The sequence below is a fragment of the Rhagoletis pomonella genome, unplaced genomic scaffold (assembly GCF_013731165.1).
Source record: "Rhagoletis pomonella isolate Grant_MI unplaced genomic scaffold, Rhpom_1.0 Rhpom_scaffold_00007, whole genome shotgun sequence".
NCBI classification, from domain to species: Eukaryota; Metazoa; Arthropoda; class Insecta; order Diptera; family Tephritidae; genus Rhagoletis; species Rhagoletis pomonella.
Window position 1 is genome coordinate 54,229,730 of NW_023458561.1, and position 1,452 is coordinate 54,231,181.

Sequence of the window (1,452 nt, forward strand, 5' to 3'; positions counted from 1 at the left end):
AAAAACGGACGACCAGGGGAACCAGACATAAGCCATTGCTCATGCACCAAGAAAATGCTCAGCCGTTTGTCGCACAAGTGGTCAAAACTTATCTCGACGGTACCGGATAGGAAGTGCTAATCAATTCGCTTTATAGCACGGAACTTGCACCATCAGACTACCATTTTCCATCAAAAATTGGCTTGATACTTTCTTGGTCTCAACAGACGAGAAGTTATATTGGCTCAGAATGTATGCATTACCGGAAAAGTGGGAAAAAGGCATAGCTAGCGGTGGGGAATACTTTTAATTAGTTATGTTTATTGCACCAATTTTGGTTGATTTTTTTTACGATAAATTGACCTCCAGCTCCAGAGAGATTAAAAAATATGGAAAGACTTGTAAGGTGTAAAAATGTTCTGATAATTTTGGCATTTGTACAGCAGAACCGTTTGCCTGATAGACGCTGCAGCGGTCCGGAATTCATACGGATAATTCTAATCCTAGCTCCTCAGAGAAAACTCCACAGCCAAGCCTGTTATATAGCTTAGATACATCCATGTAAATATTTAATTCCTCCTTTCTACATGGCATCGTTGTATTCCACTCTACTTTTGGCGTGATTTTCGTCTTAAAGAGCCCATAGAAGGTTGGTTCAAGGGCGGAGTAGTCGATTTCTTGAAAACAACTTGCAAGTTAAAACCTTATGTGAAACTCTACCGAATGCTTTCGAAAAGTCGGTGTGTGTGGTATCGACGGAACAATCCGCGGTGAAGACTGCAAGATTGAAGACAGCCGTGTTGCCAAATTTAAAATTTGTCCAAGAAAAAACCAACTCCTTCGGCCTTGTTATCTCGCTGGCATTATTAATCTTCTTTTCCAGTCATCAATAAAAATACCCGATAACAGAGACATATTAAAGATCATAAATAATTAACAGGTTAACCCGAATTAAGCAATTTTTAAAAATTGTAGCAGAATAACCATCTGAATCCATTTGGTTTGAGGATTTCAGAGACACTATGCCTTTAAGAAAACCCTACATATCTATTTTGTAACTTAATTTATAGCAAGTAGACTTTCGAAGTCCATTATAACATAGATAGTTAAGTATGTAAATAAGTACAAACACATAACGAATTTCCTCATTAAATTCATTCTTGCAGAAGAAGCCCTAGCCGAATTGGATGCCGCCGAAACGTCCGATTCCTCCAGCACAACGAAACCAAACATTGAACCCACTGTACGGATAAAGTGTTTGAGCGGTTCGATGTTGATAACAATCAAAGATGCGCCGCTAAACCATGAGACTGGCCTATTTAGTGGCATGATTTATCCAAAGGGACTGTCGAAAAATTCGACATGCCTCACTGAATATAGGTAAGTTGTGTAAAATTAAGCATGCAAGCCAGTTCATTGTAGTTATGCAATATTAATAGCGCGAATTCATAATTTTTTAATATAAATAAATTG

The 1,452-nt window shown here is 38.2% G+C and overlaps 1 protein-coding gene across 1 annotated transcript in view; it reads left to right on the forward strand.

Moving 5' to 3' along the window:
• The window catches only part of LOC118743092, a gene marked incomplete in the record, with an annotated part of 113,928 nt that overhangs the window by 83,866 nt on the left and 28,610 nt on the right, over positions 1-1,452 (forward strand). The window contains 1 exon segment of the mRNA XM_036475591.1: positions 1,146-1,359. Coding sequence (XP_036331484.1) covers positions 1,146-1,359 — 214 coding nt within the window.